The sequence below is a fragment of the Carya illinoinensis genome, chromosome 15 (assembly GCF_018687715.1).
Source record: "Carya illinoinensis cultivar Pawnee chromosome 15, C.illinoinensisPawnee_v1, whole genome shotgun sequence".
Lineage (NCBI taxonomy): Eukaryota > Viridiplantae > Streptophyta > Magnoliopsida > Fagales > Juglandaceae > Carya > Carya illinoinensis.
The window spans coordinates 39,887,011-39,911,148 of NC_056766.1; the positions used below are offsets into that span (position 1 = coordinate 39,887,011).

General features: G+C 36.3%; 2 protein-coding genes across 6 annotated transcripts; both read right to left on the reverse strand.

Annotated features, from left to right (window-relative positions):
- Positions 1-2,400: 2,400 nt before the first annotated feature.
- Positions 2,401-7,995, reverse strand: LOC122297228 (xylulose kinase 2). Of its 4 annotated transcripts, none has more exons than XM_043107212.1 (12): positions 7,847-7,995; positions 7,538-7,713; positions 6,556-7,207; positions 6,344-6,432; positions 5,917-5,981; positions 4,691-4,746; positions 4,292-4,412; positions 4,132-4,206; positions 3,994-4,047; positions 3,343-3,437; positions 3,083-3,257; positions 2,401-2,808 (listed from the first exon to the last, which is right to left on the reverse strand). In XM_043107212.1, exons 2-12 carry the CDS (start codon positions 7,591-7,593, stop codon positions 2,576-2,578), a joined length of 1,671 nt encoding a protein of 556 aa, XP_042963146.1. In that variant the 5' UTR covers positions 7,594-7,713; positions 7,847-7,995; the 3' UTR covers positions 2,401-2,575. The 4 variants fall into 4 exon arrangements, with proteins under 4 accessions (XP_042963146.1, XP_042963148.1, XP_042963144.1 ...); XM_043107214.1 differs by having other exon boundaries at positions 7,538-7,659; positions 7,847-7,984; XM_043107210.1 differs by having other exon boundaries at positions 7,538-7,703; positions 7,847-7,983.
- A 2,205-nt stretch (positions 7,996-10,200) lies between these two features.
- On the reverse strand, positions 10,201-24,138 carry LOC122297227 (protein FAM135B-like). Of its 2 annotated transcripts, none has more exons than XM_043107209.1 (16): positions 23,959-24,138; positions 22,616-23,086; positions 22,414-22,499; positions 21,373-21,527; positions 20,654-20,718; positions 19,279-19,473; positions 19,074-19,125; positions 16,605-16,853; positions 16,366-16,499; positions 13,730-13,919; positions 13,536-13,595; positions 13,202-13,456; positions 11,872-12,130; positions 11,589-11,794; positions 11,399-11,449; positions 10,201-10,982 (listed from the first exon to the last, which is right to left on the reverse strand). In XM_043107209.1, the coding sequence occupies exons 2-16, from the start codon at positions 22,789-22,791 to the stop codon at positions 10,692-10,694; spliced, it is 2,424 nt and encodes an 807-aa protein (XP_042963143.1). In that variant the 5' UTR covers positions 22,792-23,086; positions 23,959-24,138; the 3' UTR covers positions 10,201-10,691. The 2 variants fall into 2 exon arrangements, with proteins under 2 accessions (XP_042963143.1, XP_042963142.1); XM_043107208.1 differs by having other exon boundaries at positions 19,071-19,125; positions 23,959-24,137.

A 24,138-nucleotide genomic window follows, 5' to 3' on the forward strand; every position in this document is an offset into this window, starting at 1 on the left:
CTTTTTTAAGTTGAACCACTTCTGGTGGTACGGTGTATATCTATTATTGTCCCTTTTAGTGTGGTCACTTCTAAGACCTCCATTTCCATAGTTTTTCCTACTACATCCACGCCCTCGTTTTCTTTGAAAAGATGCACCATTCGCTTCTGGGAATGATATAAATCTAGTACCATTCACTTCAGGGAATGATATAGAACCAGTAGGACGTGACTGGTGATTTCTTAACAAAATCTCATTATTTTGCTCAGCTAATAGAAGACAAGATATAAGTTCAGAATATTTTTTGAACTTTCGCTCTCGATACTGCTGCTGCAGGAGCACATTCGAGGCATGAAAAGTAGTATATGTCTTCTCTAACAAGTCATCATCAGTGACTTTTTCACCACATAATTTCAATAGCGAGCTAATTTTAAAGAGTGCAGAGTTATACTCACTAACACTCTTGAAGTCTTGCAACCTCAGGTGCATCCAATCATGACGAGCTTTTGGGAGGATTACAGTTTTCTAGTGTTCATATCTCTCCCTTAAATCATTCCACAAAATAAGTGGATCTTTCACCGTTAGATACTCAATTTTTAATTCTTCATGAAGATGGTGCCGAAGGAAAATCATTGCCTTAGCACGGTCCTGCAGGGACCATTGATTTCCTTCTTTAATTGTATCTCACAGGTTCATCGCATCCAGATGGATCTCAGCATCAAGGATCCAAGATAAATAATTTTTTCCAGAAATGTCAAGAGCAACGAATTCCAATTTTGTAAGATTTGACATTTTTTACATATATAAATCAGGAATATAAAAATATATTAAAAAACTTACTTGAAGTTGAGGACTACTAGCTTCAAAATCGTCAGAACTTTCGTGCTGATAACGTGTTATAAAATCATAAAAAAGAGAGTCATAACGTATTATAAAACTTTTAAAAGGAGAGAGAAAGAGATAGAGCTCAGAAAGGTTATGAAACTTATGAATTTCTTAAAGAATTCAACGATATATATAGGCGTACAAAGGGGACTATGGTAGCTTACTATGCAGTACTATGCTGGCACTATGCACTGTGCATATGTCGACCATTCACTATACCAGTTACTATGCAGTACTATGATGGCACTATGCACTGTGCATATGTCGACTATTCACTATGCCAGTTACTATGCTGGCACTATGCATTGTGCATATGTCGACCATTCACTATGCCAGTTACTATGCTAGTACTATGTACTATGCATTTAACGACTAGATAAATGTGGTCATACAATTCAAGATAGTTTATAACAATATTATATATATATATATATATATATATATCTATTTGCAACTTTGCTAAATGATACACGTCATACTATTAAAGTTATCATGAAAAGTGTTAACGTCGTGTTTTGCACACCTTTGAATCAGGTTCTCAACAACTTTGGTCTTCGGTCTTGAGTCTACAAGCACTGAGAAAATGCAAAGAATTGAGGGGCCTTTGTGTAAGTCGAGGACTTTATGCTAAAGTCAGTATCGTTTTAGTATTTTGTGCAAGTGAATAAGGAGTTCAAAGAGACTTTCTAGTACCTGGAGGTTTGCCTTTTATATTTGATCTCTGGAATCAACTGCCCATGTCCTATGTTAGAGGAATGTGTCTCTTTGGTAGCTTCTTCAGTCAAGTTCATTTAATACAACATGACTCCATGTCCTATTCATCTTTCGGGTACTCACCATCAGGCTCTTCCTTCTCTATTTGTTAGAAGATCAAGGGTCCCCTGTGATTCGTGCCCACAAGTCCACTTTGGGTTACATGAGACTAGGCTCCGAAGAGGAATGTCAAGATGACGTGTTCCCCCTTCCTTTGTGTTATGGGGGGTTTTTTTATGCATTCGAAGTCGTAGGCCAACATCTGCTCTAAGGTCAGAGTCCTCTGATGAGTCGATGGGTTGCTCAACTGACCTGAGCCCCCTTTATATTTGGGCCTTTTGCCCCAATCCCTTTACAAAAAGTATTAGTGTTTTAAATTATTTTTAATAAAATTTTATTACTAAAAAGTTGGTTTGTTAATAGAAAGTCCAAATATCAATAATTTTTTATGCCAACAAAATATATTTTCAAGCCGTGTATAGAACACATCTAGTAGTTTATATGGTATAATTTTATTTGAAATATAAATTTTAAAAGTTGAACCTTAATATCTCAACAATTATAGATAGTAAAGTGTTTGCATAGTAATTTAAATGATGTGCCATTAACACAGACTTGAGAACAGAATAACTCAACAATTATAGATCCTACAACTAGCGTTTTAACACACTTAACTTTGTGATTATGTGATAGCAGATAGAACAGAATGTGTAATGGCAAGATGAACGAGCTCATGGCCAGGTCAGTTCATTAGCGTATATGTACCTCATTTCTCTCGACAGATTCAACTCAAAAGTCTCATACTATTATTAATTTAATAAACATAATTACTTGGTTGTTTTGTAAGAAATAAAAACTCAAAAGCAATGATAAATCTCCCTATATAATTATATTCATTTAGTTTATTCGGTAGCCAAATAAAGCAGATTTTATTTTTTAAAAAAATGAAAAATAAAAATTAGAAACGTCCTAGCTTTTGCACAAGGCGGTTCTCTATCTCCATTCTCTTCTTCATAAATGAGGCATACTTGCTAACTAGTCGTTGGTCACTAGCACTCACAGCTAGCTTGCAGCAGAGAGATGTCTTATCTAGCTTGTCCTTGTACATGCTTGAGATGGGTACAAAACCACCACCCTTTTTGCACAGCCAACCATGAGCAGCCCTCAATGCAGCTCCTAGGGAAGCCGAATCTGTAACAAAGAAAGAAGATTCAGAGGTTTCTCCATCAGGCACAGCTCAAGATAAAAGAAAGGGATGTTATTCTGGGGAAGAAAAAGGCCATTTTGAAACTTATAAAAGGCACTGCACTACCCGACTTGTTTAGACTGGGATATTGAAGGAGCAAGGTGTTCGATGTTCTTACTAATGTTTTTTTCATTGCATAACCAGAACATGTCTCTGTTCAGTTTTCTAACTATAACATTACAGATGGGAAATGACACGATAAGATTTACACTTCCTTACCAGATCTCTCAACTGTATAGACATCACATCCAAAAATGGAAGCTATTGAGCTAAGGATCTTTTGATTGGCTGACGCTCCCCCAGTGGCTATTATTCGTCTTGGAGGAGAAGGCATCCCAAATCTTTCTGCATGAGCTCTCATTGAGAGGAACTGACCTTCAATTAATGACCGAACCTGTAAATGGATTGAGTTTTGTTCATCAAGAGTCCATGTAGGATCTCATCTGGCATATGTCAACAATCAATATACAATTACTAACCTCAGATGGAGGATCAAATTCCTCAACTTCCTTCTCATTCAGGCTCTCCAAAGTGTTTTCTGAGAAATTTTCAAGAACATAGCGATGGAAACCAACTGGAGCATAAAGAATTGTGAGTTTGGCATTTGATTCATAAACTGTCAAAATTACATAAAACTGTCCAACCAGTCACTGGGATCCTCATTGGCCTATTTGGGAGATCCGAAACTACCTTCAGTTTAAACTAGTTGTTCGTATCAGGTGGTAGGAAACACCTGATGGTGGATCTTAGTGCTTTTAATGCATTTCAAAAGTTAAGCACAACTATCGCTTATGAAGAACCATCCCAAAATTTGGGGAAATTCAGCAGGATGGGTAATGATACACATAAAACCTTTTTTGCAACTCTTTTGCAACTTAGTTTAAATGGAAGGTGATAAGTAAACTTCCAACAGGATAGGCATATTGAATAGGAGTAATGCTACACACCACATCTCCATCCCACCATATAAAATGTGGCACTTTTATCACCCTTGGATCATTTTTTTAAAAAAAAGAAAAAAGAAAAATTCAAAGGTTAGTAGACAATGTCTACTCACCATAGTGGGATAGGAGTGTGGTATGTAGAACCTTCCATTGAAAAAACATGCCTGGCCTCAGTCCAAATCTTACCTGGGAGGGGGGGAAGAATTTCATGCTCCTTGTAGTAGAAACCCATCTTCCCACCTATTCATAAACTAAAATGAGGAAAGAAACAAAGCAATAAACAATTGACTCCAAAATAATTACAAAAGGAACGTAGTAACAAACCATTTAAAGGTGGAGTTTGCTCCAGAAATCTATCGAACACTTCCCAAGACTTCTCCGCATAGTGGTTGCGGATATCTGACGTCAAAATATGGATCACATGAGAGAAAAATAATATGGCTGAACTGGAACCCATGGGAATATGTATCAGACAACAAAGTACCTTCACGAGTAAGAGACCCATTCTTGTAGACCAACATTACCATGTAATTTTCAGGGTCCACTGGATTGGGGAAAACATGTCCTTCCAGTCTGGGTTGAGGCTCAGTGGTAATCCCAAAGACCTGAGCAATAAACATGGCCGGATTAAAGCTAAAGCCAACACTATATATACAGATAAAAACAGTAGGTTCAGTACTATCCAAAAGAAATTAATATTGAGTTTCAGCTAATTATTTATGTTATGCAATATTGAAACTAATCAAGCACCTAATGATGATGGTATGTATCTGCATTTAAAGAAATGCTTCTGCCATCGTCACTTGTGGTCTAAAGATAACAAAGTCCACAGTTTCTCTTACAAATACACAGACCAAACAATAAGTTCGTATGTTTAACTTACAGTGTCACTAGTGCCAAGACTGATTGCCAAATCTCCTGGAGTATTTAGGGTTAAACCTGCAGGTCCAAAGTGCTCTTAGATATAAAAAATTAATGAAACTGGAGACGACTGCAAGCCAAGATTAGAAGAGAAAAGGAAGGGGGTGAGAGAAAAAGGGGGGGGGGGGGGGGGGGAAGAGGATGTGAAGCCAAATCTTTTCAGTAATGATTAGAACCTTTTTAATAACAACATAAATGAAAAACTAGTAGCACAGAACCATTAGTAGATGCTAAGGTATAAATAAAACAAGAATGCTTTCTTTTACATTTTCACTTCATCTCTAGTAAATGCCATACTTTGACTGTGTGAAAGGGTATACGGGGAAGGAGTTTTGGTAGAACAAAATATAATGTTGCAAAGAGAAGAGAGTAATCCCATTTTACAAAATGTAGCTTCAAAAGAATGTTTGCAAGTACAGATGGGCCCTGATTTATGCTTTCTTTATTTACAAAAACTGGCATACTGGGGACAATACAATTTATACCACGACTTTCACTCTGATAGCCATTGATGCATGTTTGTATGCTTTCCGATTACATACAAGATATTGCGACACTAAATTGGAGACATGAATACATTGGATGCTGACATTGTGCATGCTTAATTGTTTCTTGTCACCGGGAGATATGACATAGATTGCCATTAGCCAAGAGATTACTGAAGGCCAAACTTAAATTAAAATTTTACGGAAATAACTATATATCTTCTTCTTTAGTTTTAAGCTACCTCCTTTACCCACCTACATGCATCACACGCATTGATATACTGCTAGAGACCAGGCTCAAAACATAATATAGGTTAAAAACACGTTAATTCAAATCTTCTACAAAGTCTTAAATTTTGAGAAACTGACTCAACATCTATGAATGTTATGCTGTTCAATTACCATGTAAAGAAAACCATCACTTTTCTAAGACAGTGAAATTTTAACTTGCTAAAGTGAACATTTAAAGAGGCATTCTCACTGATCAACGATTTAGAGACTGATGGTACAATTTCGTGGCACAGAGAAAGACGATGGTCACAATCAAAATACGTCTAAAGCTGTTCAAGATAAATTTACTACAGACAATTATTGCAAGGCATTTTGTGGAACATGCCGCCGCACATACAAAAACATAACAAATATAAGAATAACTAACAAATAAATATGATAACAGAAGTTGGGATGAGAAAGGATCATGCACCTGCCAGGCTGTTTGGGTTGTCCCCAGACCACTGAATAACCAAGCAATTTTTATTGAAGTGGAACCTGAAAACAGATGAATTTGAATTCTAGACGTCAACTAAAATATGTTACAGCAAGATGCATGTGTCTTGTATATACCTACATGCACATGCAGATCCAAGGGTACTTCTCAATCCAAGGTCTGATAATGTGATCATATGCAGATGCCACGCTTTGGTTATGTTAAAATTTGATAGGCACTAATCTTTGTTTTGAATTTACATGTTTTTAATGAATAGAAACAGTTAACAAAGATAGCATTTCACAGCAAATATTAAATACCTCAATGCAGTCATCAAATACTTAAAGCTCAGCAAAGCAAACACTTTGATATTTAAAGAGAATCAAATGCTTGGTTAATTAATAAAGATTTATGTACCCCTAACCTCTCCACAAAGTATGAAGCAATATAACCAGCAACGGCATGGGCAGGGGCTAATTTCCCAAGTTTTTCCTCCAAACGAGGGGAAGTAGCCTGTAATTATATAAAGAATTCAATGAACATTAATCAAACTATGAGACTCCAATGCAATTCAACATCAATTCCAGAATAATCACGGCTTGGTCATAAACAAGGGTGTCCCCAAAGATTACAAACCTCTAAAACTCGGTTAGACCAGGTCCTTTGCTTAATGTCCATCAAGTTCATCCCTGCACCATCAGTCTCATCAATGGAAGCATAAGTGCCAATAAGAAGAGACGCCATAAAAGAGCTAACAAGGGAGATCCTCTCGGTATCATGATAAACTTCCGGCTGCATCTCAAATATCTTCTTAATCTGTGGACCAGTGTATCTTTCATGTGCACGCGACCCAGTAAGTCGAGCTAACTCCAATGCCCCACCAACAGCTTTCTCAATCTCTCTACATTGAGCCGTAGTGCTGCTGTCCATCCATATTGGCGATTCCTTTATGGAAAAGGCAGTGCTAAGCTGTTCCGCCAATGTCTTCTTGGGATCCAATGAAGAAAACATTGCAGAACTGCCCTTTTTCCAGTACACGCTACCATGTTGCTGTCCACTGCCAGAAACAGCAGCGACTTTCCCAAAATCCAATTTTTTCGAGAGTTTTTGAAGCATGAGATCCAAAGCTTCCACCCACATTAATGTGGGTGAGACAATTCTGCCATTAACGGAGGGGTCCCGGAAAACCCCATCTTTGGTCTGGTAATGGGGCAAATCAGTGTCAAAATGAACCAGCTCTGAAGTAAAAACGTTGAGATTGGAGTCCAATACAGTTCCCTTCAAGGACCTGTGAGGGAAAAAAAAAAAATTATTTCATTCAACTCCGATTACAAACATTCCAATCTCACACATATAATTATCATAAATACAAATTAAAACAATTGTACCCCGAGATGAGCCCCTGATCAATAACGGTTCAATCCCATTATATGAAAGAATTCCAAACCAAATATGATAAAATTATAAAAAAATTAAAATTATAAAAAAATCATCATTAACATAAAGACACCAATCCCTTCAAATAGCGATCTGGGTACTTTTGATTTTCATATTATAATAAATAAATAAATAAAAAAGAAGAAGGAAACAGAACAACAACGAGTAAATTGTGGCTTACTGAGTAGAACTGTCAAATCCGAGAAAATATGAGTCTTGAGGGAGAGACGAGTCCATTGCCGCAACACTCAACTCCAAGTCGCTTTCAAAGAAACGCAGAGGGGGAGAAGTAATTACCGGCGACTGACAAATGTGGAAACTCCTTGAAAAATATTCATTTTCACTTTCTGTACGGTACTTGTAAATATATAGAGATTATGGACATTAAATACTGGATTTCTTTTTTTAAAAAAACATTAAAGGCTAGATTTTGAACCGATATGATAAGAGATAACTGAAAATACAAAAGAATAAAGTTTATCTTCCTTACGTAGTCTTTTACATTTATCTTATCCTCATCTCATTTCTGTTGAGAGAAATGTGGCAACAGTAACTCTGATAGGCGAGTCTCAGGTCAGCGGCTTGGAGAATTGGTCTGCGGAAGAAGGGGGGGAGAGAAAAAATTTTCTGAGACCTTGGGCCTGGGCCTGATGGGCTGGGTCATTACAATCACAAGTTGAATAATATCACATACCCTACACTAGACTAAATGAATAATATTTTTTTAAAACTGTAGACACAAAAAAATTATATAAAAATAAATTTATAAATTGACGTTATTTTACGTAATGTATCGGATTTATTTTATATTAAAAGTAACTTTATAATATGACATATTATATCAAACCATGTCAGTTTATAAATTTATTTTTATGTCATCTTTTTGTGATTAAAATATTTCTAAATCTTTTTTATGTAGTTTATAAAAGTAGATAGATTATGGTAATTTGTTAAATTTTTTAACAATTTACCAACTATATGAAGATGACTTTTGATTTTGTTTGGGCTAAATTTAATCTTGTCCTTCCCAATTATATATCCATCAAATTCATATAAAAGTAGTTTTTTCAAAATAAGAAGAAATTGCCCAAATCTTCTACATTCAAGAACTTTGTGAAAACTAAACCTATCACCATGTTCTTGAAATACCAAAGGGCAGTAATTGGGTAGATAGAAGATTGTCATGCAAAAACTTGCATCAGAATCTAGCACTTCTATGGGGGTTCTCTCTAGCTTTTCTATGGGGACTATCAATCTTGGTGTGCTCATTTTGCACCTTGGTATTTTGTGGGGGTGAACCCAACTCCTCTCACTTGAGGCCCTCTTTCCATGCTTTGAAGCTGATTCTAGGTTGAAAAGGAATTTGAACCAGTCAAAGTTGGTTCTCATGGGTATTGTTTCTAATATCTTCTTAGCATATTGGATAATTCGATCTTCCTTATCATCACTGTCGAAGACTTGCTACAACACAGCATGCCTCTCCATCATTAGGCCAGTAGTTAAATTATCTCCAGCATAATAGGCCTCTCCATCACAATATGCTAGATTATCTCCAGGTTAGCAAGTCTCCTACCCCTCAGAGGCTTCTTCTTTCCAACCAGTACATCTAATTCAAGCATTTGATTTAGATCTTTCAGATTATGATCCTCAAATTATGTCATAAAGAAAATTTAAACTCTTTAATTATCCAAAACAACTTTCACCATTCCAAAAGACACAAAAAGACAAAAGAATCTTATCAATTATTATCGTCTTCCAATCGATACAATAAGACAAATAACTTTTGGCTAGAGGAATCATCATAATTAATTTTTATTGTTTTAGCTAGTGCACAAGACAAACAATCTCATCAATTATCATTCCAACCGAACATACCAAGGCAAATGGCCATATCAATTATCGTTTCAACTTACGCATCAATTATCCTTACTGTGCATTTTTACTGTTTGGATGTCTATAAAAGGGACTCAACGATTGGAGGGAAGACATTCAGAAAAATCCTCCTTCTTGTGATCTTACCCTCCCTCTTCCTTTGTGGAAATAAATATTCTTCTTAAAAATATATTCTTAATGTCTTTCGCTACCACTACTCTTTGAGAATTAATTTTCTTGTAAGTATGCTCTCAATAGTATCAAGTACTTCATGCTTAATTTCTGGTTTATTATACATTATGCATTAGTATGTTTTCAATAATATCAAGTTGCTTATTTCCTGGTTTATTTTACATTATGGTATCAAATAAATATAAAAGTATTTTTTTTTCAATTATATATAGTTTTTAAGTAATTGAAACAATTAAAACAGGGGCCATAGTCCTTGCAGGCAACAGTTTCGCCTCTTAACTATAGGTGACATGACACAAAATGTTTCAAACAAACACCTCCCTAAGCAACGATCAACTTATATGATATGAAAGCTGTGTTTGGAAAAGTAGTTTTAAACTATTTCACTACTATTCACGAACAGTTCATTACCATTTACAAACTATTCATTACTTTTTCATTCAAAATCATTTCATTTGCCCTACTATTCAAAGATTATCTAAGATCCCCTCAGCAAAAGACAAATTTTGGTACCACTTTCCCAAATTGTTTGTTATGCTGGTATTCTTGGGTGATTCTTGAGATCCTCCACTCTTGATGTGTCAAGTCTCCTATCCTTCAAGAAAAACAATTAATTTGTCCATTGAGATAGAGGACAAACAGGTTGTCTTATATCCAAAAAAAAAGATCTATTCGTCGTCTATTTTTTCATCATATCATCCCATGATGTGTTATTAGATAATAAGTTCACAAGTAAAATATTATAAATAATCTTCAATCATCTATTGTCACATAACGGGATGATATGAGAATGATGAGAATTGTGATTATGAGTAACATTACCCTGTACCAAAATCTATAATAGTTTATGCAGGACCCGTTCTTAATTCGCTGGTTCACTATAAAATAAGCTGTATCTAAGAGAAACTGAGTCAAAAGCATAATCACTAGTAGGAATCTAACTCTCCTATAACAAATAATTACATCACTATTCCTTAGAACCGTCAATCCCAAAGCCTCTTGGGAAGCACATTATAATTCACATTCATCCTAGTCTCAGATTCAGCTTTCATTCGCGTGGAACCTGCTTCAACCAAACAATTCACAGTGGCCAATGGATACATAAGTTCCCCATCCCATATGCAATGGCATGACTGTCCCTCATGACCCCAAAATAGATACCCCCACCCACCATCATTGGTCGCTGATGCTGGAATAGCAAGGCTGTCCCACTGAAGACTGGCCATAGAAGCATGAAGAATGCCTAGGAAGAAAGGTCCTCCCTCATCCATTTAACGAAAAAATTCGGGGAAAGACCACATTATGAACCTTGCAAAAATGTCGGACTCCAAAAACTCGATATGAGCGGCTCGTCCAATAAAGGTGTTCAAGTTCTTTCCATAGGAGGATGTATCAAAGTTGACATCACAGCGCATGAACACACGATACTCAGAAGAAGGAGCTCGTATTTGGTCCAAGCAATTATTTAGCATGTCGAAAAATGCTTTCGATTTTTTTGAGGAGTCCAAGGAAGCTGCTTGGCATGATTCAATTCTGGCTGAATGATATGGAACATAACCATCCTGAGAGGTATAATGAATTATTAGCATCATGGTCAAGGGGAAAACATCAAACTTTGGCGACCAGAAAATGAACAAGTATTTAGGTCTCTCCCATTTACTCAATCAACTAAAACGAAGGCAGATTTAATGAAATTTGGCACGTCGTCAAGAAACATCTTTTGAGCCAAAGTCAAGATGAATATTAATACTTTCTTTCCTAGTTGATACTATCTTTCTTTGGACAGCCACTACGTATGTTAATGCTGAGTTTTCATGAATTATTTGTATCTTTCTACTTCTAATAGGTATTCCTCTTGTATACGTCTTGTGTTCTTGGACTACGTTTTTTATGTTTATAAAATAAAATCTTCAATTACTAGTACAAGAGAATAAAAAATAGCCTGCCAATCATTAAATACAAAGCACCATAATCATACCTGGGGAGAAGATAACAGGATTACATGCTTAAATCTTTCCAGTGTTTTCTCCTGAAATAACATAAAACTACTGTTTTAGTCTTCAGTCAAACATTAGATTGTAAGAAAAGAGCATATCCCTCTCTCTCGTGTGTTTGAAAGAGTACAAAACACCTAAATTTGATTAAGAAACAAAGGAATTTTCCATTACCTTACACAGTTTATATAAGAATGTATTTTGGAGATCTGGATCATCTGTGAAAGTTAGCTGATGAATGCACTGTGTACCCTTGAGCTTCTTCAAAATCCATAACCCAGAGTTAAATAAAGAGTTTGAACTATAAAGATAACCCAAGTGTGGACCAGATATTGAAACATAAGTATATAAGTATCTTAGGAATGGCTCCATAATGTTCTCTGCAAAAACAAAGGCCAAGATTTAGTACCAGTCTAGAACTGGGAGAAAAACATGGCGTCCAAGGCTAGGATTCTACCTGCTAATGCTGTTCTGATAATGATGTTTCCAATAGAATGTCCCACAAAACTAAGTCTGATATCTCCTAGGGATCCAGATCGTGAAACTTTATCCATTTTCTTTTTAACGAAAGAAACCACTTCCTGCGCCAGCCTTAGTCCCATTTCTCTGAAATCATCAGATGTTTTGTCCTCATTTGCCTCTGACATAAGAAACTGTGTCTTCGGATCTAACAGAAGCCATTGATTCCGAACAAGCCGTAAATCCAGGTGATGCCCCTATAATGTTGAGTTATACCAAAAGTAATATTATTATTCCGGTTTATGCTTTTACCTACAACAGAGTACAAAACATGAACAAAAAAGGCTTCAAAGATAATGGTCCGATAACCAAACTGAGTCCTTTTAAATCATAGTAATTACTGATATCAGACTCCCACTAGCAAGCACAGCATACCTGGGCAACATGACCAAACATATCTATAAAGCCCCACATTAAATACTTGTAAAATATTCTGCATGCAACTGATTCAAAGAAAGTAACTCAGGCTCACAAGCCCAGATGGTCAATGCCCAGCATTGGTCCAGCCAAAGCAGAATCTGGGATGGCAATCTGAATGTGGTGCCAATCTTTCTTTCTTTTCTTTTCTTTTTTTTTTTTTTGATAAAAATGTGGTGCCAATCTTAAGCAGTTTTACAAGAAGCATCCCAATCCCAAGAATCAAGATGTAAACTCCTCAGTTTATATCTATTTTTAAAAAACATCTGAAATCTCCTAGGTATTCTTCAAGGAAGGGGTGTATCAAAATATTACTCTATAACTAGATTGCACCAAAACTTGAAACATGAAACCATGTTAATGGAAAATATTTCAAAAAAATTTGACTCTAGTTTTAGCTAAATATTCACTATATTACACGGAAAATAACTTTCTTTTTCCAGCAAATCATGAAGCAGCTCGTTGGCTCTTTTGAAGAATCTATGTAATTTTGAATATAGCTCTTTCTCTAAATTAGCTGGAAGTGAAATATACCAAGATCTTGTTAATTAGTTGAATGAAACCTTCTACCGTACCACATGGATCTAATATAAAATGTCCTTGACAAGAAGGCCTGCCTACAAAGTGCTACAGAACCCAACAACTTCATAACAAATGAATTTATTCCAACTACATAACCTTTAAAACCATGACAAATATACACACTTAATGAAAAATATTACTCTACAATGATATGTATCTGCACCTTTCACAAACAAAATATTCATTGTGGCAATGAAACTTCACACATGAGGATGATAACCACATGGCATGTATATATTTTAGAGAAGCTCCAAGAGAACAAAACTTACCTGAAACCCATGCACAAAGACAACGATCTTCAAAGCTCGGACATTTTGGTGTAAGCTAAAGTCGGATTGCTTGATGGCAGATGCAGAACTTGGTCCAATGAGCAATCCCTGTGAGTCTATCACATCCAGATGTCTCAGGTATGAATTTGCACTAGTAGTACGGCGTGGAGCGTTCGTCACACGTTCTATAATTACAATAGGAATCTGTGAAGGATTCCCAAATAGGTGCATGTCTTGAATTGACCTATTGTTGATCTGTATGAAAAAATCACCTGTTTTTAGTTCGACTAAAAACAAGCAAAATAAAACGGTCCACTAGAAAAAAATTGCTCACATTCATCTGTGAAATACTTCGCCTATGAAGCTCAGCCCGCATGGCTGCAGTCTGGGCAGGCTGTACAGATAAAAGAAAATTCTCAAGTCAAAGACTCTACAATAGAGAATCCATTTGTCTACATCTTAAGGTTAAACCAAGAAACATTCTGTACAAAGTGAATACAAAAATGTAGGACAAATATGAGCACTTACATCATCAGTTAACTTCAACATAGTTGAAACTCTTTTATGTACACCATGGTGAGAAGACTCGTCAAGTCCACCATTTATATAATGATGAGGCATTTCAACCTTAGAATATACCATCCATATGGACCATTCAGCTCTCCGATCCTTAGCCCATATATCACGCAAGAATTCCAATATCTTCCTTTCATTACCCCTAGATCCAACTATTGATCAGCACATAAACAAGAAAAAGAGAAAAAGAAGAGGCAAAGCAACAACTGGCTGAACTCTTTATATATATATATATATAATATATATATATATTAAGTGGGTTGATTTCAATGGTTTGGGGTTACATGAATTCCTTATATCCATTGATCATACCTAGATGTGGCCACTAAACATTGTATCAGGCTTTTGCCTTCTTTTGATAATATAATTTATTTACTTATCAAAAAAAAAAATTAAGTGGGTTGAACTCTCTTTTCATTAACTTATGGGTAAGGATAGGCATATTCCACCTAGAAAGAGGTCCTAAGCTGGTTGTTCGATGTTTTAGAAGAAACTCAGGTTGCTCCTCGCAACATATCAAGCAACCCAGAAACCACTTAGTATCTTGGTAAAGAAACCACTTTCTTATAAGACTATTTAACCACTCATTAGCCATCTCAATCCACATGAACTTGATCCATAAACGTATGAGCATTGCTACTCATAAGCCTCATACACCACACACCACATATTTTTTATTTTTTAAAATTTTTTTAAATTTTTTTTTAGATTTATTCTTTTTAAACTAATTCAATTTTTCTATTCATTATTCATATACTAAACATTTGATAAAATAAAAAAATAAAAAAATTTAGAAAAATAGATGGTGTGTGGTGTATGGGCTTATGTTTAGAATTTTTCTAAACGTATTATCATAGATGCACCACCAATAATTACAATACTTGTCAGATTTAAATAACTAGCGTCAAAAGAAATGTTCTCCAAGCAAATCATGCCATAGAGTATTAAGAGATGCAAGTATTTGTGTGCACGTACATACGTGTATGCAGGTAATCGATGCACATATGCAGGTATCAACATTATGTATAAAACCCTATGGACATTCGTGTAAGAGACTTCTCAGACAACTTCAAAGGGAAAAAAGTCAGATTTGGACGCATTTTCTAATACAAAAAAATTATTTATCTCAAATTCAAGCTGTTTAAGCTATTTCGTCTCTTTTTTATTTTTGGTGAGTTTGTCACACAAAGTTTTCATGGGTCCAGACTGCTGTTAAATAGCCTAGTTGCTTTTTGTTTTTCTTCTTCCTAAGCTTACCATTTGAAACAAAATGACATAAAAACCAGATCATGTTAATAACCATCCCTGTTTAACTCCTAGTGGTTGGCTCAAGTGGTAAGGGCCTTAGTCTTGATGGTATGCTCCCTCCAGGCCTAAGATTTAAACCCTGGGTGCAAACAATTTCTATAGGCCATCGGACTAGGGGAATTTACCCTTGAATTACCCAAGGTACACTTACAGGAAACTCCTTGCCAAGGGCCTGTGCACCTCGGGGATTAGTCAAAACCTTGTTCCTAGACACCTAGTGCCAAACAAAAATAATGATAATAACTATTGCATAGAATATTAACATGAAGTATATCTTCAGATTCCCCTAGAGAGCTATAATCAAGTATAGTGGCGTACCCTAAAGAACTACAATCAAGTAGATAACTTTAGTAGATAACTCATTGTCAAACATATTAGTCCACACATGAAAAGTTCGTATAAATGAGAAGTTGAGCTCAATATTGAAAAAAAAAAAAAAAAAACAGAAAAGGTTGTGCTCAATGGTAGCTAACTCAATGTCAGCAAGATGAGGTTCTTCCTCCCTCTCAAACCATCCACACTGGGTAGAGGGCTGCATTCCAGATCAAACTGTTCCTATACCATCCAATCAATCTTTTCCAACAAAGTCACATATCTATTGTCGTAGCAGCCATCACCCCTTCAACCCCAGTCATCACCCATTCAACAAAAGTGTTTAACAGCCATACAATGAGTTAGCTAGTGATCAATAGATTCACCACTACATTTAGGTTACTAAATAATAAAAATTCTCGCTAAATAGGTTACTAAAGAATAAAATACTATAGGCAAGTTTGATGTTATTATGAGTGCACTGAGGCATGCTTTAAGTCCAAAATGTGGGGAAGTGCACATGAAGTTATTCAAGTGTTCCAAGCCAAGCACCTTCAATCAGGTCCAGGTTAAGAGCAAAAGCCATATATTTTTTGCTTATTCCTAAGCACTAAAAAAGAATACGAGGTCTTGGTATAATAACATATTTGTACACTTCCTGTGTACTCGGATTCATTCAATAAAATTGCATTACTTACCAAAAAAATGTATAGCTATGCATTTTACCAGCATGCTTTGCACCATTGCAAAACCATTTGCATTCTGTGCAATTTCATTTACTTTGTATCTCCAAAACATTCACTTTACGCCACTCAGGCTTTTGCCTTTATGCACTTTTGCAGCTTAGAGAACGTTGAGCCTTAAATAACATGGCCGACTGACAGAATTTTATTTGGCTCTCGAAATAAAAAATAACTAAAACCACCCAAAGTCTACACAATATTCTAATGATATTGGGTATATCTAACCTGTGGAACTTCAGAAAAGCATTCCATAAATATGACATTTGATCTCCCAACGTGTTAAAAGAGTTCAATAAATCACACTGTGATAAGCAGCGAAGCAATTCCTCACTCCGAAGATCTAGAGTACCATTTGATTTCTGTCAAGAACAGAAGAAAATATTAAGTAAACAGAAAAAACTTAAAACCTGAGAAAATTGCAAAAAGAATCAAGAAGATTCTGATGGATAAAAGTAAGTAAGGACCTCAAGACCATTTCGTGGCTTGCCTTGTCCTGAAACTTGACCATCAGAAGCACCAAGATTTGCTCGCAGGACAGGATCAAACAACTTCATATCATCCATTTTGGATATAAAATCAGTCAAATCAACAGCTTTGTCAATTTCTCGGCTAAGTTTTTGTAGCTCCTCAAGCAAAATGTCACGAGAAGTTAATAAAGCTTTGAGAAGCATGATCTCTTTTAAATGTACAGAAGCCACCCGACCAGCCAACGCCTAGCCAATCACAAAACTCATGTGTCAATATGTGAAAGAGCAGTGTTCAAAGAAACAATAGTCACTATAATCACGAGTGACGGAAGCACTTCCAAAGTAAATTCATTAAAGCACATTTCTACAAAATGTTTACCATTCAGATTTCATTTTCCTACTCCTTTGCATCAGGCACAAATCCATTACCCAGTATGGCAGTTTTCTACCTTATCAAAGCTCTTATATCATACAGTCAGAAATTTGTGGAGTTCTGAATGATATGATGGAATCATGTGAAGCTCTTATATAATGCACAGACAAAAATATATATACATATATTTATTATAAAAATAAAGGGAGAAAACATGAGGTGAGGTGCAGAACACCCCTCCCCCTCCCTTCCCCATACAGAGAGAGGGGTTCCCCTCCCTTTCCCCTTCAAGTCTCCCTCCCCTTTCCCATTCCTCCTCCATTCGACCCACAAGAAGATTCTCCCTCACCCTCTTTGTACACTGTTGAGAGAGAGAGAGAGAGAGAGAGAGAGAGAGAGAGAGAGAGAGAGAGAGAGAGAGAGAGAGAGAGAGAAGGAAACATTAAAGAGAAAAGAGTAAGGATAGGTTTGGAAGTAAGATGAGATTCATAATTCTCATCTCATCTCATTATTACAACTTTTTCAAATTCCCACACAAAATATAATAAACAATTCAACTTTCTTAAATCCCAATTCAACTTTTTCAAATCCCAAAATAATAATAATATTAAAAAATAATATTTTATTCAACTTTCAAATTTCATCTCAAACTAACAATTCTCATCTCAACATCCAAACCTTCTCTTAAGAAAGTACTGGTAGTTTGATTATTCTGTTGTTAAATTAGGAATTTGTTTTTATTATTCTGTTGTTATATTATGATTTTTTTTTTTTTTTGTGTGTAAATGGATCTTTGATTTTAAGTGGAATATTTTTTTTTTTGGGATAAGTCTTTTTATATTGGCAATGATACATGACACCCAGGCAAATTTTTTTCCTGTAAGAATGATTTTTGTGTGGAATGGTAAATGAAGAAAGGTTTGTAGAGAGTTTGATTAGAGAGAGAGAGAGAGAGGGAGAGAGAGAGAGAGAGGTAGTGTAAGGTCCTGCTATTTGGCACAGGCCACTTGCAGTGGTAGCAAGCCGTCCATGGCGATTGTGATAGGCGGACAGGGAGACAGAAAGCAAAAGAGAGAGAGAGAGAGAGAGAGAGAGAGAGAGGAGGGGTCACTGGCTAACCAGATAGCCCGCCACCCAGGGCAGCAGAAAGACAAAAGAGCAAGAGAGAAGCATTCAGGGAGAGAGAATCAGGAGAAAGAAGAAAAAGAAGAGGGGAAAAAGGGAAAATGCCAACAATAAAAGGGGATTTTAAATTATGAGAGGGATAGATGGAGCTCTGGCATATGATTAGTTTAACTGCAATTAATTCATTTTTTTTTTTTTTTTATTGAGGGACTAGATTTGGAAATTTAAAAGTTTTGAATTTACAAAAACATACTGAATAACAAAGAAAAGAAAAAATTACAGGCAACCCTAGGGATATTATGAAAGAGGGATACTAGGTAATCAATGAACGAGGTAAGTAAATACACTCTGAAAGGCGATTCAAGTTTATTTCCACAACATTTTGATCCGGTAGTCTTCTTAGTGTATATATGTAATGAGTAATGCTAGATACAAGCCTTAGTGCAGACCCTTTGTAAATAAAGTGGGTCCTACTAGAAAGAAGTGATTTTTTTATACCTTTTTATGGTAGGGTCCACTTTTTTTCAAAGAGCCTGCTCAGGGCTTGTATACTTGGGGCTTGTACAATCATTACTCATATATAATATAGTAATTACGTTGATATAACAATACAAAATAAATTTCAATGGTAAAGTTGGATCCAAAGTTATCCTACTGCTTACGCAGCTATTAATATTATGCCAAGAAACCCAAAAACTAGACCTATACAATAACAATTAACATTAACAAGCACATCCATCAACATGCACAGATATGCTATGCACACATCCCAATCAAAACACACAAACGCAGTATTGTTGGCAAACACATTGTCATGATGGGATAGATGCACCAAGCAAAGAACTCAAACAACATATAAACTAGTACTCATGAGCAAAGATAGATAGGTCCATGTTGCCAAGAACCATGCCAAGAACCAGGTAAAGGATTCAAACAGATAAATACAATGTGTGAGAAGAACATACTACATTCGAGCCAAAATAACTGTCACCAGCATCATCTTCGGTAGTGCAGAAATCACTGAAATAATTCAACTGATCATGTTACTTCAACAAATAAATAAAAACTAGTTCAGAACCAAAACCTATAACAATTAACTATTCAAAAGAATTACATAATTGAATGTGACAATGACCAGGTTATCTATTTTAGAAACTAGAATATGTGACAAACCTGGGTACCTTCATTGGGGACACGGAAGAACCAGCCTTTAGCAGACTTGTGTGTATGGTTACATCAACAAGCACAGCATGGAAAGCATCAAAATGAACAGGACAATAAGAATGCAATCCTAGAAGAGCTTTAGGAGGAATTCGAAATTCATGCACTGCGGCAGGGGAAGCATCAAGAGAAGCAAGTACCTCAGACCTACACAAAAGAATTAAAATCACCACTAACAAGAAAGAAGAGTGGTTGTGCTTCACTAGACAAGTAAATGCACCTACAGCTCGATCTACTAGCGCTCTATTCAATCCTTCCAGGTCAAGACCTTCAGATTACTCTCCCCTATGAACCAACCCTTGGAAGAACTAAAAAGAAAGAAAGAACTAACTATAAAGCAAGCTACCTGCATCTTGCTGCTTCGCATATAGCTCTGCAGTCAAGTCGATTCAGAGGGGGTTCGGGGGGGAATGTGCCCTCTTCACTGAATTTCCCTTCCCTCTTTAGAGATAAAGTTCTTATCTTTCAGTGAGTGAGTATCCTGAGATACGCACAAACGATTGAGATAGCCTCACATCTCTAGAGCTGCTAAGTATGAGACCCCCCATCGTTATGAGCTCAGTCACGAACCACCCTGGTTGGAGCCATGGTCCACCCAGCAGTGCTTCATATCCTCCTTGCTCTTTGTCTAAGTTTGGACAAAAGGTACAAAACAAGGCATCCCTTTTTGTTGTTTTTATTTTGGCGCATCCCTTTTTGTTGTTTTTATTTTGGCAAAGCAGACCGTAGGTTGTAAGCCAGCCATACGTAGCTTGTCCTACTTCAGACTAGATCCAAGGATAGCTGCCTAATAGAAGATAGGATACGGCCACATCCAGTTAACAGAGAGGGCAGCCCTTAGCCTAGTATGGAGGTAAGGGAAAGAAACCTGCCTAGGGAGCCGCATTCCAAGGGACTACAAATCTCCACTACCATTGTCAAGCTTGGACATACTTAACACTGACCCAATTGAGACCGTGGCCACACCTTGAGAAAACAGTGATGATGTGGTCAATCCTGGATACACGGCTCTTCAATGGGGGAAGGACCACGTTAGTCATCTGAGTGTGTGGTTTGTCGTGGGTGCATCTTAGTGTCTTCTTACTCATAAAAATAAATGAGAAACGAAGTCACTACGAAAGGGTCTGTCAATAGCATGGCTCCTTTCCTGGGTCTCCTTTCGAAGGAAAGGCCTCACATTCCCATCATCCCAGATACCATGGGTACTCATTCCTCACTTCCTAAGCCTTTCCGTTTTGAAGCATTCTGGACTCGTTAATTTCTAATTGAATTTCGAGCATAAAATATTCAAAAACAAAAGCATAATAATAGAAGACCTTCAACTCACCCTTTTTCTATTACCGGAGCATACATAAGCTCAAACTTCAATATAACTGCAGATGCGGGTGGACCCTGCAAAATAGCCAAGACATTATATGGACGGTATTAGATACTAAAAACAGAAAAAGCCACAACTAGCCAGATGGAACAATCAAACACTTTTGCTTTTGCTTTTTTGTTTTAATCTCTCAAAGAGTATAGCCCAAGAGTTTTCAGAGCCGGGATCCATATATCCTGAAACACTCAGATGTCCAATGATTCATAACGTTGATATCCAAAGACAAATTCCAATTCCATCAACTGTCTCTAATTCTTAAATAGGTGTATTCACATGTATACTTCCAGTGTACCTGGGCTATGCCTACTTTATATTAATAAAATAACTTATTAAAAAAATTTCTAATTCCATCAAGTGAGCTAGCAAAGGTTTTGGCTGGGAATATATTAAGACTGTTGCATACAAACTAGGACTGCTTCTTACTGGAAGGAGATTAGCTGACTCAAGATGCCAACCTTGAAATGATGCTACTGCAGTGGAGATCATCTATTTGCTATCTCAAAGTCTATCTTATACTTGGAGAGAATCTCTTACTCCACTAAGAAAATTTTATCACACACGCAGGCAACATGCGCACACATACACACATCAAATAGTAAATGTTATTGAGTGAATACCAAGAGGTATATATATATATATATAGAGAGAGAGAGAGAGAGGAGCACTACCTCATATATACCAAGAGGTAGATTGAATGAAATCATGATAGATAAAAGAACATCCTGCCTCGCATATTTGACCCGGAAAGGCTGTGTTGAGAAGCTGTTGTCTGTATCGTCAATCCTCCATACTCCACATACATCATCAGAACCCAGGTCAGGGGCTACAGCTCAAAAAAAACTTTACCACCTCAGTCCTTAGCTCATCGTTGAAAACAAATATCAAAATTGCCATGCTAGCAGATACTTTCACTTAAGTGAAGGGGAAAAATATTCAAGTGTCAACAATGACAAGGTATTTAACAGAATAAAGATGCTTGGAAATCATTTAATTTTACCGAGCAACCCTATGTAAAAATTTCTGGAGCAGTAATGCAATTCATCGTTAGTACAAGGAACTGAACTGGTCTATCTCAGTAAACATGATAAAATACATATTTGGACCACCTGATCACACTCTCAGTAAAAATGGAGGCTTAAAACAAAAATATCTGAAAAAGGGTAGCTCTAATTCAAGTTAATCTCCACTGGTGAAGCTAGATATTAAAATCAGAATATACTTCCTCAATGATATTAAACACCATAATTTCAAAGTTTTAGTAGAAGTTGTAGTGCAGGTTAACCAACAAGTAAATAGATTGAACCATGTCGACAAAGATATCGGCCAATTGTATAATCTGCAATGTTCATGTTTTAGTTTAAAAAGAGTTTTTTCATACCATGTACTTGCGATGGTATCCTTCCAATTCACAGGTGCATATATAGTGTGTATTAACTACATGTGTTGGTGCGTGGGTGTTTGTGTGTAATTTGATAAGCACTTCCAATCTTCGGTGAACCAATAGATGAAACTTTCATGATTTCAAGTATCATATTTCAAAAACCACAAACAAAAAAGAAATGGATGATAAAAACCAGATACATGATAATAAAAGGAGAGAACAGCTACTAAAAACTCCACATATATAAAAATAAAATTAAAAATTAAAAAAAAAAAAAAAAAAAAAAAAAAAAAAAAAAAAACAGCTACTAAAAACTCCAATAAAGTACCTTCATATTGAACAACCCTTGCTGGAGTTCCCAAAGAAGTGTACTCACTGTCTTCCCATCTGATGGTAATCTTAATTTGATACCACCTGAAAAAACAAAAACTCACTGGGGTTAAGAGTAACTCATCTCAGAGATCTATTTAAGGAAACATATACATAGAGAAAACGAGTTCACAAGAAGTGATAAATCAATAAGCACATACCCTTGCTGAAACAGGTCAAGATTGTGAAACCTATGAATGTAAATGGCAATTTCCTGCACAGTGTCCAACATGGCCACCGGCTTAACCCTAGCCGGGCGGGGTTTTGCATCAGGCAACCTCTTTGTCGACCAACTCGTATAATTCAGACCAATGAACCACCCCAAACGCCGAAACATATGTAACCCACTTCTAATAAAACTTGCATCCCTTATTTAATCAATACAAGTTACAACTATTATTCCCCTCCATATCTCCCCATTTCCTTTCTGGATCCCATAATTCTCAAACAAATCAAATGAACAGTTTTTTTATAGGTATAATTCTCAACAAATCATTGAACGGTTTCAACCCTCACTTCACCAAGATGCAAGAATTTCACAGCAGACTACAAAAGTATTCAGTCTCACACTTTGCTCTATGTATCCCGTTTTGCAAGTTCTCAATCTTCAAGATCACAAGAAACTTCCAGAGCTGCGAGAAAAAGCTTGCAACATAATCAGCCTCAAGGGGGGAAAACTAAGGTACTTCTGAGATTCATAGAAAGTTCAAAAGCTACGGATTCATTATTTATGGCAACTGGAAAGCAAGATTTTTTATTTACTCCCACGATTATACATCAAATGCTTATCATTATAAATTTACACTGAAATGAAAGTTAAAAGATGTGCATAACAATTGCAGATGGACACAATCGGAATCCTGCAAACAGGTGCCCTTATACGCACCTCAAGAAACACCTAACGCTTCTTTAGAATATGCTATTCACCGTGCACAAACTCATGGTGAGTAGGGTTTCTTCAATATATATATATTATACATTTGTGTGCAAATTGAGTTTCGGTTGAAAAAAAAAATAGAATGTAGAGGAGCAATAAACAATCCATAGTGGGTGCCCTAGCGAAATCCGTGAGAAATTACAGCGTTGAGACCGTCTGGGGGACCGGGGAACCTATTATTCAAAATTAAGTAGAAGCTGCTTTATCATTTTAATTACAGGCTGGAGTCGGATAGTTTGTGCATTAATTAATTAGAGACTCTTTTAAATACTTTTCTAACATTAATAACAGCATTAATTCAAACTGGAAATCTGCCCCCACAGAAAATACACCTCGACCATCAACAACCTAAATCTCAACCCAATTACACATTCCGATTTTTTCCCCATTTTGACAGCATTTCGTTTCACCAGAAAAGCTTATAACTAAAAACGATATCCTCGTAAACTAAAGCGAAAGCAGACTGACAAAGAAACAAGAGAATCACAAGAAAGAGCAAACAGAATCGACCGTACAATATAAGCAATTAACGGGCAAATTGAAAACCGAATAAAGGGAGCATAATACCGCGTCGAGATCTGCAATTTCTGGAGAAGCTAGAAGCCTTTTTGCGCTAGGGTTCGTTCGTAGCTCTGGAAAGGGCTCGAATTGCAGAGGAAACAAGGAGATCTTGGAGTTGTACGGTATCGATCGTACAAATATACGCCTTCTTTTTTCCTTTTCATTTTCTAATGTTGACTTTTACGG

Bases quoted from the DNA above. Each gene is read 5' to 3' on its own strand.
- LOC122297228 (XM_043107212.1), bottom strand. From the start codon at position 7,593: ATGGACTCGTCTCTCCCTCAAGACTCATATTTTCTCGGATTTGACAGT. The intron at 4,207-4,291 runs GTACTTTGTTGT...TTTTGACGTCAG, and splicing joins TGGGTCTCTTACTCGTGAAG to ATATCCGCAACCACTATGCG. The intron at 4,048-4,131 runs GTTTGTTACTAC...GTTTATGAATAG, and splicing joins GCAAACTCCACCTTTAAATG to GTGGGAAGATGGGTTTCTAC.
- LOC122297227 (XM_043107208.1), bottom strand. From the start codon at position 22,791: ATGTTTCGGCGTTTGGGGTGGTTCATTGGTCTGAATTATACGAGTTGG. The intron at 16,854-19,070 runs GTATGTTCTTCT...GTGATTGGCTAG, and splicing joins GTTATTTTGGCTCGAATGTA to GCGTTGGCTGGTCGGGTGGC. The intron at 10,983-11,398 runs GTATGATTATGG...TATACCTCTCAG, and splicing joins TCCTGTTATCTTCTCCCCAG to GATGGTTATGTTCCATATCA.